Source organism: Melanaphis sacchari, unplaced genomic scaffold (assembly GCF_002803265.2).
Source record: "Melanaphis sacchari strain LSU unplaced genomic scaffold, SCAv2.0 Contig92_pilon_pilon, whole genome shotgun sequence".
Taxonomy (NCBI): Eukaryota; Metazoa; Arthropoda; class Insecta; order Hemiptera; family Aphididae; genus Melanaphis; species Melanaphis sacchari.
The window spans coordinates 344,943-361,833 of NW_020271656.1; the positions used below are offsets into that span (position 1 = coordinate 344,943).

A 16,891-nucleotide genomic window follows, 5' to 3' on the forward strand; every position below is an offset into this window, starting at 1 on the left:
AGTGTTCATTTTTAAGTAATTTAAAATGTCTGTCTGTGTTAGTTCCTTTTTTACTTTAATTATTAAATAAATTAATCTAAATAATATTTGACATGGTATTAATGATGTTTAAATTATAAATTTACCAATTTGAATTAAGAATATTTTTGATATTTTTATTTACATCTAATTAAAATTAAATATGTTTTGGACAAGTTACTAATAACAACAAAACTATACTCCGAACCATGTAAAGTTATAAGATAATGTCGCAAAAAATTAATTTGTCTGTAGATTGTGAACTACTACATTGATTCATTATATTTTTTTAATATTTCTTTTGTATAAAACTATATTTTTTAATGTTGTGATTTTATTATGTTTGTGGGCCTTGTGATTTAACCTAATATAATTTTATTAAGACTATGATGTATAGCAAATATATTCAATTATTTAGTTTTTATGTGATAATGTAGTCATGCTGCTTTTTAATAGATTAAAATTATAAATGAAAATAAAATATTATTTTAATGTACAATCAATTGTTTCTTATAATTTAATAATTTATTTTTGTCACTATATTAAGAAATTATTAAATTTGTCTCTTCTCTTTTAAAACTGTCCTTGAATATTATATACCTAATTTTGAAGTGGATAAATGTATATATTATTTATTTAGATTTTGTATTTTTAGTGTACTACAAAAAATAAAGAGACTTTAAATACTAATAATTTTGAATTATTCAATTAATCCTGTTTTTAATAGACACTTCTATTAAATAATTTAAGATTCTGATCGATAAATGTGTTTATTTTATTATGTATTTTTTTTTTTTTTTTTGTGGTTGTGTACACAATAAAGTATCAGTAATTGTTTAAATTTTAAAAAATGATGGTAGTTTTGGATGGAAAATTGAATCTAATTTGTACATAAAAGCTTTTAAAGGTCAAAACTAAAAATTCCCAGTATTTTTTTATTTCTTAATTGAAAAAAACAAACAAAAATTATAGATACTTGAAATTTTTAGAAATATTTATAGTTACATTTTTTACATGCGATCAAATTAATTTTTTATGAGCATTTCAAGTTCAAATGTGTATAAAATTTAATGTTCACCCGTAAAATAATTATTCTTACTCAAACAATTTTTCAGTATTTTATTGTATTAAAAAAAAAAAAAATAATAATAAATAATAATAGATGTTTGACATTTTAATCAATATTTATATTATCATTTTCATTTAGTTTTTTTACCATGAAAAGTTTTGATACAAATTATTTACTAGGTCAAAATTCTGAAATAGTACTCGCTTACTTTTTTTACTATAATTATAGGAAAATTTAAATAAGTACATACAAATTTTCAAATTTAAAATTTTTGTTAGTTTAAAGAAAACATATCATTGAAATTAGTACTTAACTTGGTAAATTAATTATTAATAATAAATAATAATATTGAATAGCTAAATACTCAAGAACCTGGTTTTAGTATTCCATCATTTAAAGAACTATTAAGAAAATATTAAAATACGATCCAAAATAAATATATATATTTTTAGTTTAAATTGAATTATAAACTATATATTATACATACATAATTACATTTGTACCAGAAACATTGTGTTTATCTAAGTATTCAAACACTATCTGAACAAAACCTGATTATTTGAAATCAATAGGCAATGAAAACCTATAATTTAATATTTTATTTTTATTATTAGTTCACTCAAATAAAATGATAAACTTTAACATAGTGTTATTGTCTCGTGACAAATTTTTCTGTATTTTTATTTAAAACTCTAATTATTAATTAGATTAAATAAAAAAAATCCTTCTAATTTAAATTTTAAATTTTTATATTAATTAAGTATAAATTAAAGCGTTAAAAGTATTCTAATGTATAGAGATCTATCACATTTTAATTGGACGGAATAGTTACAAAAATTTTAAGTTAAAAATAACTATAAAATTCACTTAGTTTCTTCAGTAAACAAGAATGGTTTAGGGTCTTCGACAATCTGTAGATAATCAACCTTCACTGGATTTGAACACATTGGACAGTTTTCACCTGCCTCTAATAATCTAAATAAAAAATACAACAATGAAATGCAATATGATTAAAATTATAACAACTAGTTTTAACAATTAGAATTAATTTCTTTACCCAGCAAATTCATTATATAATGCAGGAAATCGACAATTTGGACAGAATGTAAGGTTATTTTTAGTAATGTGCCATCCCTATAATAATATGAAAAATAATAAAAATCTTTTTGTTGTTTACTTTGTTTCAATATATTCACTTACAGATGCTATACAAAAAGGTATAGTACTTTTGCAGTTTGTACAATTGAGACTTGTTAAGAGTAAATCAAGACCACAATATGGACATGGTTCTGTTTTTATTATGGTTTCATCTGATTGAGAACCAGCTCTTGGAGATTTTCTAATGACACTTTCAATTTTTTTTCGATACTTTTCATCAATCTATAATAAATATCAATGTTTTAAAATTTTGTCCACAAATAAAATATACACAAAAACTAAAATCACCTGATGTCTATAATCAGATTTCATTAGAATAGTTGCAAATTTAAAAGCACTTTCTTTCATATTGGATCGGTAACATTCAATGACAGTTGAAGTTAAAATTTGTACAGCATCTGAATACAAAGATCATTTTAAAATCTTATTAACATAATAGAAAATGTTGGTAAATTATTGTTTACGTATGCCAATAATTGCTAATATTTGAATAAATGATTAATCCAGTTTACAAATTAAATAAAATCCTTCTTTCATATCAATAAAGCTATGAAAAACAAGTTTAACAAAATAATAATGATTAATAAACATACGTGAAGGAAATCGATCAATATTTTCTGAAACTCTTATCAATAATGGAGCTGCCTTGTTATGATTATCTAAACGGACATACACTCGTACCAATATATATGAATGAAGAAGTGCTAAATTAGCAGTCATCTCATTGCTCACTTTTAATTGATTGTTACGTAGTTCACAGATTGTATTATATAAAACATCATGAGCTTGCCTGTAATTACCTATACAATTTTAATTTTCAAATATTTAGAAAATTAAACAAAAATTTACTTTAAGTTGTTTGTAAAAACATCCATTTATAAATATTATTACCTTTAACTTGTTCATTATTTGCTAATATAATAGCTACTTTCGCAGCTTCTTTATATCGACTTCTAGCCATGTGGAGTCTGAATAAAAATTTTGGATTCTAAAATAAGTAACAAAATACAATATTATTGAACCCATCAAAATATTTTATTTATTAACAAAAATAAAAGATATTGTTTAAGAATTATAAAAAAAAAAAAACAATAAAAAAAATTCTTATTTTATGTACAAAATATAAAATATAATAATAAGTACCCTTGCATGATCGTCAATTTCACCTAACAATAATTTTATGAATTCGTCATCCATAGAATTATTTTTTGCTGCAGCGACTACTTCAATAGCCAAAGACAAGATGTCATCATTAGTTGGATTAGCCTTACTACCTTCAATTAGATTTTTAAGAGCCTAAAAATAATTCAAAATTGTTGTAATAAATTTTAATGACATTGTATTATAAATATACTTTTTGATAATTTTTGGCATGAAAATAATATTTTCCTGCTAAAGCTGCACAGCTTTGAGTTTCATAATACTTAGCAAGGCTACAAAACTCTGGGATAGACACTTCGTCATCTTCATCTAATAAAACGTCACCATACAATTCTAAATGGTTATTATCACATGCTAATCTAAAAGCGTCAGTAAAACAATGTGACATTGTTAAAAATCGAATTGCTAGTAAAATTTCATTGTTTTTTTGAAAATATCTGAAAAAATAATATATTTTCATTTAATTATTTATAGTGAATGAAAAAGCAATAAGGATTTTGGTAACAGAACATTGAAATAATAAGACTTTAACTAAAATTAATTTAAATTACCTGGCAATCATTTTAGAACCTTCAGTACTATGATGTTCTTGAACTACTGATATAGCATGTTGTGGATCGTCTAGTTTATCTAAATCCATTCTAATAACATTTTCATAATCATGAGCTGCACTATAACCATATAATGCTTGCTTATAGTTTCCCATAGCTTCCATAGCCTATTTTATAACATTGTAGATTTATATTATTATAAATAGAAAAAATTTAACATTGAAATTTATACCTTGGCATATTGAGCATGAATTTTGGTTGAAGTAATGTAAGTAGCATATTCACCTACTTTAGTCCAATTTTTTAAGCGAATATAGCAAGAAGCTGCTTGATCCCAATTTTCAATCCTTTCATATAAGTCAGCTGCTTCACTTAATTTCTATATAAAATGTATTTGTGTAAGGTTATGAAAATAATCATATAATAATTGAATACCTTTGTATTTTCTAGTAATTCAGCACATTCATTCAATAATTTCTTTGATCCAATTTCCAAAGCTAAATTTATACCCATTTTAGCGTTACCATTTTTAATCAAACATCTAGCTATTCCTTCACGGCAATATCTTAGATGATCAGTATCAGTATCTGATTTAAGACCTTGTTCGTATTGTAACAAAGCTTCATGAGCTTTACCACTAAAAAGTTATAACTAATAAAAACAGTTCAGTAAAATACAATTGATACATACATTAGTTCAAGCTGTTGACCATATTTAAAAGAAATGTAAGGCATTCTTTCGGGAGCCAATGTTTTGGCAAGATCTAAAGCAACATCCCATTGCAATAAATCTTGTCTCATTATTAATGCTTGAATAGGGTTTGATGATTCCAAAAACAAATTCTAAAACCAATTATTTCATAAGAATACATATTAAAAATCATTTGAATTTATTTATTACTTGAGCTTTATCAAATTGTTTTAAATACATAGCTAAATGACCAGCAAATAAATTTTTGTCTTCTATATATTTTATTAGTTCTAATGACCAGACCATTGAAACATCACCAAGATTAGTGTATACTTGGAGAGCTTAAAATAAAATTATTACATTGAAGAATTAGCAATTAAGAAGAAAAAATATTATATTTTTAAGCTCACCAGTTTCAATATCAAAATAATGTAAACATGCCATGCCCAATTTTTCCCAATATTCTTTTTTATTTAATAACTGACAAGTCTTCCAAGCATCGCTAATCCTAATAAGAGCTAATTGCTTGTCTAAATCTTGTTCTAATCTCTCAGTTGGATGACTCAGTGTGGTAGCTGCTGGTCGCATTAATAATGCTGTATGTGTAGATAATATTATAGTATTTAATTTTCCAGTAGAAGTTTCCAAAGTCAAATCACCACGAGATAAAAAAAGTGGTATCTGACGTTCAGGTAATTTTGTAATACCAACGTAACGGATTTCACTTCCTAAGCATATATCAATAATTAGTAAATAAAAGATAAAATTATAAATGCTATGTCGTACCATTTATTGAGTCACGTACATATACAAATGTTAATGCAGATTTATCACTACACGCTATTAAAACATGTTTCTCAGATGGCCAAAGATCCCATAATACAGAACAAACTGTAGTTGGGAAATCTTTTATAGGTATTAAATTTTCTGAAACCTAAAAACAAATAATTTAATTAAGATTTAATAAATTAATCTATCTGTTTAAAATATAATAAACATACAGGCATGTATAAATATGCTTCATTCTTTGCATCGACTATAACACATCTTATACCTTCTTGGTTAGGATAAAGATTAACAATACCAGAATGATGTTTATAAGTGAAAGCTTCGTTCCACTCTTCAAGATGAAAATAATGAATATTACCAGCCTATAAGAATATTTACAATGGTCATTAGTTATCTATATTAATTATAATTATTATGTAATAATATCTTCAAATTTGGAAAACAAAAAATTAAAATATTAGACAGTATATTTTAATATACATTAATATTATAATTATAATCTAAGAAATTTCTTCAGTGTTACAAAATATTAATTAACATGGCAAATATTTTTAAAATATTTAATAATTATTCATCATTATAATTATTAATTACAAAATTTAATTTATTACATTTTTACCTCAGTACTGTAGATGAGAAAAACATTAGTTAAATACTGATTATTGATATTCTTTCCTTTATCTGTAGGAAACATCTTTGATACACTATCATTGACAGTTTTTGAAATAATAGAATCAATCTAAGTTAAACAATAATCAAATTTTTTATTAGTTAATACATTTATGTGTGTGTGTATTATAATGCATACAAACTATATATACAGTATACAATGTAATCATTAATAATAATAATAAAAAAATATTTTCTAATTCTCTCTTAGGAAAAAGGATTAATTTTAAACATCCTGTTATTGAATTTAAGATATTAGTTCTTATAGTAAGTAATATTAATTATTATGATACATAAATAAGTTTTTCTTTTAACTTAATGTCAATAAAGTAACACAATTAATGTTAAATACATTTACTATATTAATTTAGGTATTTATAGATAGTTGTATTACATGTAATACTTTAATATACTTACTGTATGAATTTGAAGTCTTCCTTCAAATAAAACTGATATAAATTCAGCATTTATGCAAACATTTTTTATAGTACCTAAATATTCACGATCACCAAGTAAAGATGTTGATAATTTGGTTGGATCAGATATATTTATTTTATAATACCAAATCCTGTTATTCAAACCAACAGCTAAATGATAAGGACCAATACTTAAAAAACTTGGTTCCATTTCTGTAGTTATAGAGACCATATTTGGAGGTTGATTCTAAATTATAAAATAATTATTAATAAGTATATTACAATAAGTCGATGTTTTTGATATTAAAAGAACTGACTTTGTCTGGATGGCAATAATGTATAGTGACTTGGTTTAAAGAAGTTAAAAATGCAACACAGTTATTGTATGACGATGATAACATAGGTAAAGCTTCTAAATAAAGATAAACACCACCATCTGATGTAGTAGCAGCCAAAAGCCGTCCATCTTCACTCCATGAAACATGACAAAGAACATTGCCTTCGTCAACATTTAGAACTGCTGTAGTTTCTTGCAATTTACCAACCTCGTGTACTTTAATTCTAATAAAATATTTTATTTAAGTTAAAATACAAAAATAATTAATTAGAATTAGTATAATGACTTACGTATATTCACCACATGTAGCTACTTTTCCAGCAATTTTAGATAATCCAACATCAGATAACATTTCTTTGTGGTTTCTTATTTGAAATAGTTCCTTACCCACTTCTTTAGGATGGGTTGATATAGATATTAAGTAACCTTCACTAAAACCAATTAAAATATAGCCATCTCCATACCAGTGATAAGTAATTATAGAGCCATATTTTAAGTTAAATGCTAGTTCAAAAGGGTTATCTGTGTCTTGTAAATCAATAAGATATAATGTTTTGTTGCTTACTAAAACGCTTACCTAAACAAAAACAAAATTATTTGAAAATAACTTCATAAAACAAAAAAAATAATGTAACTTACTGTTTCTTCAGAATGCTTTTTATGGTCAGACTTCATTTTTGAGAAAGCTATTTTAGATGGTTCACCCCTAAGTGATATAATTTTTAATGTGTCCCCTTCAATATTATTTATAGATATTGTTTGATCCTGTGATCCTAAAGCTAGTATATTGTTTCGGTTCCATTCACCACATGTAATGCTCATGGTATGTTTTCCTAGTATTGGCAATCGTCTAAAATACATTAAATAAGTAAGCAATTAATAAAAAATAAAACTAACTAATAATTATATTCTTACTTAGAAGTTGTATAGTCATAAATTGTTAGATTCCCTTTAGCTGAGGTAACAGCAACAGTTTGACTGACTTTCGACCATAATATACATGTAAGGCTATCTTTGAAAACTGGATTTATTTGTTGAGTCTTAGATGAATTAGCTTCCCACAACATAAAACTAGATGATCCATCACATATTATTCCTAATAAATCACCATCACGATCCCATGCTAAACCAGTACATATTCTGAAATACAAAAATATATTTATTAATTCTAAATATTTTAACAGTATATCCACTATTCACAAATGACACATTAAATAATAAACATTGTAAATTGATTGAATAAAATAAACCTACCCTGAAATTTTGATTTTTTCAATTAGTTTTCCATTACGATTGTAAATTCCAATAAACTGGTCTGTACTTGTAATAGCCAAATAAGTACCACTTCCTTTTTGCCATGCTAAATGTGTTTCACCAGTTCCACAGTGATTTTCAAGTTTCAATAGTTTCTGTGGATTAGGATAAGTGATAAGTTACATACAAATATATGATTATTCACACATCATAACAAGAAAATATTTATTTATTTGTATTTAAAATAATATATTGCTGGTCATTAGTAGTTACCTTCATTAGAAAAATCAATTATGATTGACTATATTATTCTGCTTTCTGATAGAACGACATTGATGTTTGTCAATTGTCAATTTTGCAAAAAATTTTAATATTATTATTGTTGAGTGTAGAGTTTATTATTTTTAAATTATTATTTAAAATGTATTATTTTTAATTTCAACATTTATCACCATGTTATCACACAACGGTTATTGTTTCGGTGTGTATTGGATTTGTTTCCTGGGCAACTAATATACAGTACCCCTCCACTCTAAGTTACCGATAGGGTAAGAATTTAATTCGTAGGCACTGGGAAGTAGCCACTATGCACTGCTGTTCACTTGATTTTGGCATACCTATATATTATTTTAAATCGTATTTAATAATTATTAGTTACTAATAGTCAGTAGCAGTGCCAGGTTAACAAACATGCCACCTTTGGACAAATTATAAATTTTCCCTTTTTAAAACCCTTGCATCCATTTAAAAACATTAAATTATATTGAAAAAACATTGTTAATATTTTTATAGTATATATAAAAAAAAAAAAAATTTAGACATTGGGTATATAGGTAATAAAATGTATTATATATGTCAAACAGTGCTAATCCACCCTTTATAAAGTACACAATATAACAAAAATGTATAAAATAAAATCGTGGTCTTGAGTATTTTAAATTAAGTTTTTTATACGACTAGTTTTGAAAAGTTTAGTATAAATAAAATGTATAAATCGTGACTTTATAATTTCAATTTTTAAACAATAAAATATAAGTTATTTTTTTTATCATTTAAATTCATAGTTTCTACAATTCTACTACCTATTCAAAGTTAAAAAAAGTTAGACATGTTCAGGTAGCGTAAAATAATTATACATTTTTAATTAAAACAATATAACAAAATTGTATAAATTAGTAGGTACTTGTTAAGGGTCTTAGAAATAATTGGCTCATTATTTTCTTTAGCTTTATTACGAAACTCAACATCATTTAATTTTATGCGGTTTTTACTCATATTGATTGAAAATAAACGCTGTAAGAAAAGTTTAATTTTTACTATTTTTAGTAAATCGGACTTGACGAGAATAACTTAACTATTATATAATATTAAAATATTTTACAATGAACTCTTCCTTTTAGTCTTCATTGATCTTTAATTAGATTGTTTAAAGTAATTTTTTAAATATTTTGAAAAAAAAAATGAAGTTTCGCTAAGTATAGTTTAAAAAACACTGCTTAAGAGAGTCAAACTTGGTCTATTCTCGCCCATGCTTAAATATTCAATGTTTTCGACTCTCTCAACTGTATTTCAGCAAAATATATAAGTAGGAGGTACCTACTACCTATTTATCTATTTATTTTATTGTGCTTTAAATTTCTTCAAAATATATTGATTCTATTTTATGTAACATTAATATCGATTAATAGTTTCTATCTTATTTAACAACATGACAAATCAACCCACTTCGAACATATTTGTCGATAAATATGCTGGCGGTAAAAAAAAGTAATTCTTTCAGTTCACGAAAATTCTATCATCGCACCTAACCAACTACAATTTCACTTTTTTTTTGTTTAGAAATTTGGTGTTAAAACTGGAAAATTAAAATAAATGAAAGTACTTTTACACTCTAATACTTTCGATCTCCAATACTAATTTAAATTTATTCCCAGGTCCAAAATACATTTAAAAATATCACAATTATTTTAACTTCACAAAATACCTAGTAATATATTTTGAAAAAAAAACTAAACTGGGTCCACCATAGTACCATAGCATTAAATTGAAATTTGTTTAATAAATGATAAAAAAAAAATCATGTATATTACCTACTTGATTGAAGATTAAATGACAAAATCTATTTTTAATAAATTATTTTCCTAATTAAGAAAAAACAATATTTTACTAAACGAATTTATTGTTTAATGTTTAGGTATATTATGAAAAAATAAACTGTTAGATATTACAACAAAATACAGATATTAAACCTTATTACTGGTGATTGGTTGACGGTTGTTGAGGAGTGGTAAAATGTTTTCGTACAAACAACAAAACGGTTTAAGTAATATTAAATATGGTACCTAACTTATACGAGTTATACGTAAATAGTAAAATAGTTAAAAATAAAAATTTAGTTCAATTATAAATGTATAGTTTTTACAAGATTTGAATTTAAGAGAGAAATGAGTTCCAAGCGGAGTAAATAAATTTAAACTAGTTTTTATATTCATAAAATTTCTATCATACATACATGTTATAACTTATAAGCTTCACAGTCAGTTGTGACATGAGTGCATAACAATAATTGACACTAGACAGACTGACGAAATCTTGTGACTTGTGGGTTTTGGAGTGTAGACAGGGGCAGCAGAGACAGTATATGCTGGCCCTGGACTTTTTTTAGGGCTATCGCGGCCAGCAAATATTGCATAATGGTTTCGGTAGTCAGTAAAATTATATTTCCACAAATAATGATCATTGTAGATAAAAAAATTATAAAAATTTTATTTTTGTTTCGAAAGTATAGAATATAGATACCTAAATATATTTTGATTATAGAATTTACCAGTATAAAACTAACAGACCTGTTTACCATAACAAAAAATCAAGCCATGATTAAAAATTAAAAATAAAAAATTAATTAATTTAAAAATAAACTTTGTTTTTAATGTTAGGTATCGACTTGTGTATTGTATGCCAATACGCCATGGTGCTTGCGGAAAAATACACCTTTATTGGTTTAGAACCTTACTGTACAACTTTTTATCCAAAAAAACAAATAACCAATACAGTTTTAAAGGTAAATTTGAAGAATGGGCTAAATTTATCTCTTGCTGCTCCTTAAACCGGAGACTGCACACGCCTATGAGTGTGGGCTGTGGACAACTAGTTACTTTGACACATTGCAGTACTTTCTTGATTCTTCAGTTCTTCTAAGACTTCTCCAATGGGATGCAAATACTCAACTGACGCAATAGCATATAGATATTATTTATTTTTATAGATAGACTAAAAAAATTCTTACTAAAATATATTTAATATTAATTAATAATTAATAATTATTATAGTAGTGGATATGACCAACGTTGTTCAAAAATGAATTCATAGATAGCGCGTCAACATCGTTTGTGATTCAACAACAAATTTTAATACACAATATCTTATCGAATGACGATTAGGAGGATAGCAGACTATTTTTTTTTATAGTGATTATATAGTTAATAGTTATCACTCATGAAACATATGTCCGTATTTTCTTGTTTCGTGTTTCGTCTTGGTCTTGAAAACCATGTCATAAACTCTGAAGCAACAATTCAATATAATTGAATGCTTTGTCTATAAGTGGTCATTTTTAAGCATGTCGTGTGTTTGAAAGGATTTTGCAATCTAAAGTGATATCTATCGACGTATTCAGCACATAAGCGATTAATAATCATATTTAGAGTATAGAATTTTTTTAAATTTCCAAATCTCATTGATTTCTTCTGTTAATGTTTTAAAAAAAAAAAATGTAAATAGTGTAATAATATAATTATAACAATCAATTAGTATTTATATGGTCGTAATTTAGTATAACAGAAGTCCTGTCATCAATTCATGTAAACTGAAAATACAAGGGCATTACAAACTTCGCACAAGGTTTGTAGTATTTCATGCATATTTTTTTAATGATTTTACTATATTTTAAAATCCTAATAGATATAGTTTATTTTAAAAATTTTATTTCATAGTAGTAGTCATGGCTAAGTGGTTGGATTCAGACGATCTACTTCCATACGATAACCAAGTTGGAGGTCATAAATTTACCAAAGAAAAACCATTGTTAGGTTTGTAAATGTTAAGAAGTGTTTGTTTATAAAACTAACTTATAAAAAGTTGTATATTTGCTTTTCCCTATAGGTTTATTGAAACATAAAGAAGGTTATATATTGAAATCAGTAGAAGGTGGTACTAAAGGAAAGAATGAAGTACGATTTTATGAAGAATTATTAAAAAATGAAAGCCTAATAAATCTCAGAAAATTAGTTCCATTATATTATGGTACTGTTGCTGTTCAAATAAATTCTTTAGGTTAGTGGATTAATATTAACTTTTACCTTTTATATTTATTTTTTTTGATTTTTACCATAAATATTATAAAATGTATAAATAATTTGTATGTACTTAAGCATAATTAAATTAAATTTATTTTTTATATAGACATGACATTCATTGTTTTGGATGATATTACCACAGGCATGAAAAAACCGTGTGTGATGGATGTTAAAATTGGTTCACAGACATGGGAACCTGGATGTTCAGAAAAGAAAAAAAATGATGAAAATGTAATTACATTGAAATACGTAAAATTCATTCATTAAGCAAAATGATTATTTAGTTATACTAAGTACTAAAAATTAATAATTATCCATTATGCTTATTAATATTTTTAATTTAATAAATAATATGTATCCGCCATATAGGTATATCACATTCTATAAACAATTCAAACCAATTTTACAGTATCTATTGTGTATTTACTTAATATCAAAATAAAATGTTTAATAATTATGTAGCATTCAAATAATACAAATTGTTAGCAGTAGACATAAATATATAAATATTTATATTATGTTCAGTATGCATAATATTATTTAGCCTGGTAGACCATACAGGAAAACATCTCAACCCATACTGTATAAAAATTAATTTAACGGGAAAATAAGATCCCGACAAAACTTTAAGTGTATTCAATTAAGCGATTAATTGAAACACAATTTATACACTGAAACCTGTTTCTTTAATATAACATGTTTATTTAAATTTAAAATTATTAATGTATATACTTAACAATACTAGTACATACTATACATATTATATTATAAAATTATACAACTTGTTTTGAATGAAGGTCACTGTAATTTATATATTTACATTTTATTGTTTATATTTAAAAAAATGTTTAGGCTAAATATACAGAATGTAAAGAGCAATGGAGTTTTTGTATACCAGGTTTTCAAGTGTACGATTTATCAAGTTCCAATTTGGTACAGCCACAGAAATATGATAAAGAATTTGGCAAAAGTTTAGATCCAGGAAAAGTTATCTCTGGTATTATTTTTATAATTAATTTAAGTAATAATAATCTTTATATTCTACTACATACAATTTAATATTTCAGTGTTCAAGACATTTTTAAACTTTAACAGTGGATATCTAGGTCTAGAAAAACTAGTTCAAAGCTTTACAGCCCAATTGGATCACATAAGACGATACTTCCAAACTCAAAAACATTACCATTTTTACTCTAGTTCGGTTTTGTTAGTATATGACGCAGAAACATTAAAAAACGACAAAAACACTTATCCTTTGATAAGAGTATCATTAATAGATTTTGCACATGTAACTCCAGCTGATGGTAAAATTGATTTAAACTATTTACAAGGTATTACTAATTTATGGACATTGTTTCGAACACAATTGTTACACAACAATTAATATGAATCTCTTCAGTTATTGGTGCCCAATACTTATAAAATTCATTTATTTTTAGTTTTAATGTTTAGCTTTATTTGTCTTACTTTGTTCATTATTCTTATTGTTTATTAATTTTGTCGATAACCAAAATAATAGATTATCTTTTATTTAACATCTTAAACTCATACACAATCAATCATACAATAATAATTTTACTTTTCTACTTTTCTTTCTAATAGTTTATTTATTTACGGAAAAATTTATATATTTAAAAAATAATATGTGTACTTTTATATGTATTAATTCTGAAATGTTTAATTCAATCAATTTTGATGAAATTTGATTTAATTATTAAATTAATTTTATGAAAATTTTATTAACAATTGATTGATGGACTATAATGGTTAATTTTGTTTTGTGTTATTATGAATTAATGTAAAATTAATTTATTTTTAAAACTGTGATCTTAAGCCAATTTTAAACATTCATAATTAATAATAAAGATAATATCATTTATATACATTTATATGTATAATAAATGGTAATATATTTAATGAAAAGTTAAAACCAAAATTTTTGTTGTAAATATTACATTGTATATAACAATTTTAACATTTTATTTTGTTATTCATAATTATATTTTACATAATTATTATGTGTTCAAGATTTATTTTTACTTGTTTTAATTTGAAATTATATTATTTAAACTTTGTAAGAGTAAAAGTTGAAATATATAATACAAAAATTAAGTTGTGTTTATTTATTTAATTATATCAAGATTTAAAAGCATATTTTGGATACTTCTATCTTTAACAAACTTTTGTCTTTTAGCATAAATTAATTATATATAATTTGTGTGTGTATTTCTTATACCATATTATGTCAGTTTACTTGTTTTTACATGATTTTTTAAAATAATTGAAGAAAATACAATTCACAGAAGAAAAGCTTATGAGAAAATCAATCTGGCTTTTGATAATAAATTATAATTTTAAAATAAATAACCATAGATTTTTTTCAATAAGTGTTCAGGTAAAAAAAAACATTTAATTTATAAAAAAAAAGCAATCGCAAAATTTATTAAAAAATTAAATAGTTTATATACTGTATATTTAACTAGTTTGTATTAAAAAGAAAATTGTGGACTGACGAACAATTTTGAAACTAGTATCTACGCATTATGAACATATTTTAATCTAAAGATACGTAGTATGGGTACTTTATAAACATTAATATCAAATACTTGATAAAGTATTTAGCAATATCAATAAATATTGCAGATAATAAAACCCATTAAAAATAATTGACAAATGACAATGCACCGTCTTCAGAAGATTTTATCGATTTGTACCGTTGAGACGTATGTTGCTTATAAAACTATTAAATTCATCGAGAATTAAACACAAAAAAAGGCATCTATAAGTAAAAAAAGGGAAAAAAATACATTCATCATTTTAAATTTTAAATGACACACATTTTTATGTAAAAATTATTTTTATATAGTTATTAAAAAAAAGCTTATGTCTTCAAATCTGAACCCTACAAATCAGTCTATATTGTAGTTTTATAATTTAATTTATTAAAAAAATACTTAAGGTATAATATCTTGTATCTTATTAAGGTTATCTGAAGCACAAGCCACAAAGAATTTTATAAAAAATGTTGAATGTATTTTTAATTTTTCATATTTAATGGGTAAACAATAATGTATATTTTGTTAAAATTAAGAAACACAGTCAACCATAAGTTTTTGTTGTGCTGGGATCAGTCAACATCAGTGAGTCTTTTTTATTGAGTTGACCCCGACACCTGCTGTGTAGTTCAATCGCTCTCTTGCATATAGTCGGCTGCTGACTGTTAACTTTAATAAATATTTACATCTAGCTCATCCCCATTTATGAATATATTACCATAAGAAAAATCTTAGTCAATACACTTTGTATACTAACATTTAATAATCAAAATAATATTACCAAAGAGTAAAGTTATAAGTGTATCTGACAGTCTTAAATAAGAATAATAATTTATAAGCTGCAAATTAATGAAAATAATCAACTAATAAGACAATAACTATAAAATAAACTATGTAAGATAAGTTCTTAATTTTACCTTCTTTTAGAAAATGTACTCTGGGTTTATTAATGAGTTGAGTAGATTATTTTTAACCTATTTTATAAAAATACATTCAATTTTGGTATAAAACAATTGGAAATTTGTTACACCAATGTTTCCACTGTATTTCTAAATGAATAAAAGCATCCTATATATAATACAATATATATGAATTCAAATTTTTAAATAATTAAAATTCAGTTTAACACCTGTATTTTTCTGTCCATACCTTTAAACCAAGTCATTTTACACAAACCCTACTATTTTACTAATAACCCTAGATAATTAAAAAACGAAATCAATTAACTCTTTATAGTGACATAACTATATATATTACACAAACCAAGTAAAATATACATGTAGAATAACAAGTAAAGACAAGTTTTCCAATATCAGTTTAAATCAATGATGAATTAACTATAATTTTATCTTATTACCTACTTTTAATTTTAAGAACGTATTATTAAAATAATTACGTTTAACCAGAATAAATTTTTTTGTTGGTATATTTCATATATTTTTCAATAATCCAACTACAATGCATAGAAATGAATAATGAAGTTTATCATGTACCATTATTTAGAAAAATATTTAAATATATTCATGAGAGTTAATAAAATGTTGCAATAAAATATAAAGTAAAACAAGTTGATTTAAGTACATTGAGTTAATGTATGTTATCAATGTCTTCCTTGCAATGTACAAAAATAATTATTTATTAAAAAAATAAAATATTCTTCATTATTTTGTGTTAAGTACTACTGAGTGTAAAAAGAAAAAATATCGATGCTGAATTGTTAACTCAGGTAAAATATGAAATGAAAGAAAAATATTTTTAATAATCAAGTTTACGGCAAAATATATTTTTTTTTAACATGGATGTTAATTTTTAATTTATAGTGGATATGAAATCAGAGTAACATAGTATTGTAAAATATTTGTATTTTAT

General features: G+C 24.2%; 2 protein-coding genes across 3 annotated transcripts; one reads left to right on the forward strand and one right to left on the reverse strand.

Moving 5' to 3' along the window:
- Positions 1–1,819: 1,819 nt before the first annotated feature.
- On the reverse strand, positions 1,820–8,557 carry LOC112602976 (WD repeat-containing protein 19). The gene is made up of 24 exons (XM_025351367.1): positions 8,386–8,557; positions 8,113–8,267; positions 7,774–7,998; positions 7,498–7,708; positions 7,149–7,435; positions 6,839–7,082; positions 6,523–6,768; positions 6,056–6,175; positions 5,649–5,798; positions 5,434–5,581; positions 5,058–5,375; positions 4,858–4,988; positions 4,648–4,799; positions 4,393–4,594; positions 4,190–4,336; positions 3,958–4,124; positions 3,600–3,843; positions 3,389–3,541; positions 3,137–3,233; positions 2,839–3,045; positions 2,534–2,643; positions 2,288–2,467; positions 2,145–2,221; positions 1,820–2,062 (listed from the first exon to the last, which is right to left on the reverse strand). The coding sequence occupies exons 1-24, from the start codon at positions 8,389–8,391 to the stop codon at positions 1,951–1,953; spliced, it is 4,089 nt and encodes a 1,362-aa protein (XP_025207152.1). The 5' UTR covers positions 8,392–8,557; the 3' UTR covers positions 1,820–1,950.
- Positions 8,558–11,589: 3,032 nt separating this feature from the next.
- LOC112602956 (inositol polyphosphate multikinase beta-like) lies at positions 11,590–14,080 on the forward strand. Of its 2 annotated transcripts, none has more exons than XM_025351332.1 (6): positions 11,590–12,012; positions 12,105–12,200; positions 12,274–12,444; positions 12,574–12,698; positions 13,320–13,464; positions 13,535–14,080. In XM_025351332.1, exons 2-6 carry the CDS (start codon positions 12,113–12,115, stop codon positions 13,849–13,851), a joined length of 846 nt encoding a protein of 281 aa, XP_025207117.1. In that variant the 5' UTR covers positions 11,590–12,012; positions 12,105–12,112; the 3' UTR covers positions 13,852–14,080. The 2 variants fall into 2 exon arrangements, with proteins under 2 accessions (XP_025207117.1, XP_025207118.1); XM_025351333.1 differs by having other exon boundaries at positions 12,108–12,200.
- Positions 14,081–16,891: the final 2,811 nt, after the last annotated feature.